General features: G+C 24.6%; 1 protein-coding gene across 1 annotated transcript; it reads left to right on the plus strand.

Annotated features, from left to right (window-relative positions):
• Positions 1–1,038: 1,038 nt before the first annotated feature.
• On the plus strand, positions 1,039–1,608 carry LOC136795554 (aquaporin-like; the record flags this gene model as incomplete). Its single annotated transcript, XM_067046496.1, is given in 1 exon segment — positions 1,039–1,608. A coding segment is annotated over 1 exon segment (96 nt), but the record flags the coding sequence as incomplete, so codon positions are not given.
• Between the last annotated feature and the right edge of the window lie 40 nt (positions 1,609–1,648).

Below are 1,648 nucleotides of genomic sequence, written 5' to 3' on the forward strand. Positions count from 1 at the left end.
TTTTTTTTAATTTGGTTAAATTTAAAGTGATTAGAAACTGTTGGCAGAGAAACCACTAAATCGAGATGGGCAATACACAACATCTATGAAAATCAATAAGTGGAATATGGTCCGGGTGCGGTAAAAAAACTCAAATAGTAATAACTATTTTTATTAGAGCTAACGTTTCGCCCCACCTTGCAGGGCTAAAAAAGATACAAACTGTAAAGTAATAAAAAATATATATATAAGTTAAAATAATAAATGGAAAATTACAAGGTTATACAATTAAACATAAAAATGAAATAAGAAAAATAAAATATTATAAACAATAAATGAAAACCGAAATAGTAAAAGATAAAAAGAAGAAATATAAAAGAAAGTACAACTAAGAGATAAAAAGAGGCATAAGAATAAAATAAAGAAAAAAAAAAAAAAAAGAACAAGACAGAATTTATACCTGTTTTAACAGAAGTCAAAGTCACAGTGAACCGTTGTTTTGGAAGGAGTGGAGATGGCAGTTAAGTACGTTACATTTGAAAATAATTTAAAAGTAAACAGTGTAGAAAATAAAGAGAATTTTAAAATTATTTTTTTACTTATGTTAGTGTTTTTTTTTTTTTTAGCCCTGACGAAGCCCTGCAACGTGGGGCGAAACTTTGGCTCAAATAAAAATAGTTATTACTATTTGAGTTTATTTTTACCACACCCAGACCATATTCTACTTATTTATAATTCACACGGCCAATCAGCGGTCTTCCTTTATGAAAATCAATATCTTTCATCATCATCACCTTTTATTACCCCCTTTTTTGAGCTATCATTATTTATTTATAAATAAACAACACAATGATGTTATATGATAAAAGTTTCTTTTATGTAATTACATTTTGTACTAGTCTTCAATTTGTTGAAAAAATTGATTAAGGTCTATCATTTGTCCCCTTTTTCATATTTTTAGTAAATTTATTTTAACAATTGTATATGTTTTGTGAATTAAAAAGATGTTTACCTTTTTTTTAATGAATATTAAATATGTAAATACATATTTTGTTTCAGATTTACTGGATTGCTCCAATCACTGCAGGGTTCATTATACCAAAAGTATACTATTTTTTCTTTCAAAAAGACTTGACAATTAAGTCACTCAATTAGTTTCTAGATTATTTAGTTTTACAATTCACCAAAAAACAAAACTGTAAAAACTAATTATATTTAGATATTTACTTCTATCAATAAGTGCCTAAATTGGTTGATATTGTCTGTTTAATTTTATTTTTGAGTTTTGTCATTGTTGTACAAAGTTTGAACCTTAAAATATTTTTAACTGGTGCTTCAGCTTTTTCTTCAATTGTGTATATGTATTTTTTTTTTAAAACATTGACTACCAATTACGTTTTATCTCTTAGTTTGCAGACAACATTTTAAAAATTAATATTTATGTATAAAAACTAAATTAACATTTTTCTAGTATGAGTTTGATTTATAATTTAATTAATATTTTCTTATTTATTAGTCAGGAGCTTTCAAGTTCTTTTAACTTTATTTTAGTTAATAAGAAAAGAGTCATTTATTTAGTTTAGAGATATGCTGATAAAAATTAAGATTTGTCTTTTTTTTTTTTTTTTTTATAAACTAAGCATTCCATAGTCAGTATCTGTTAATTTTA

This window comes from Halyomorpha halys, unplaced genomic scaffold, assembly GCF_000696795.3.
Source record: "Halyomorpha halys isolate HHAL.00 unplaced genomic scaffold, Hhal_1.1 Scaffold7957.1, whole genome shotgun sequence".
Lineage (NCBI taxonomy): Eukaryota > Metazoa > Arthropoda > Insecta > Hemiptera > Pentatomidae > Halyomorpha > Halyomorpha halys.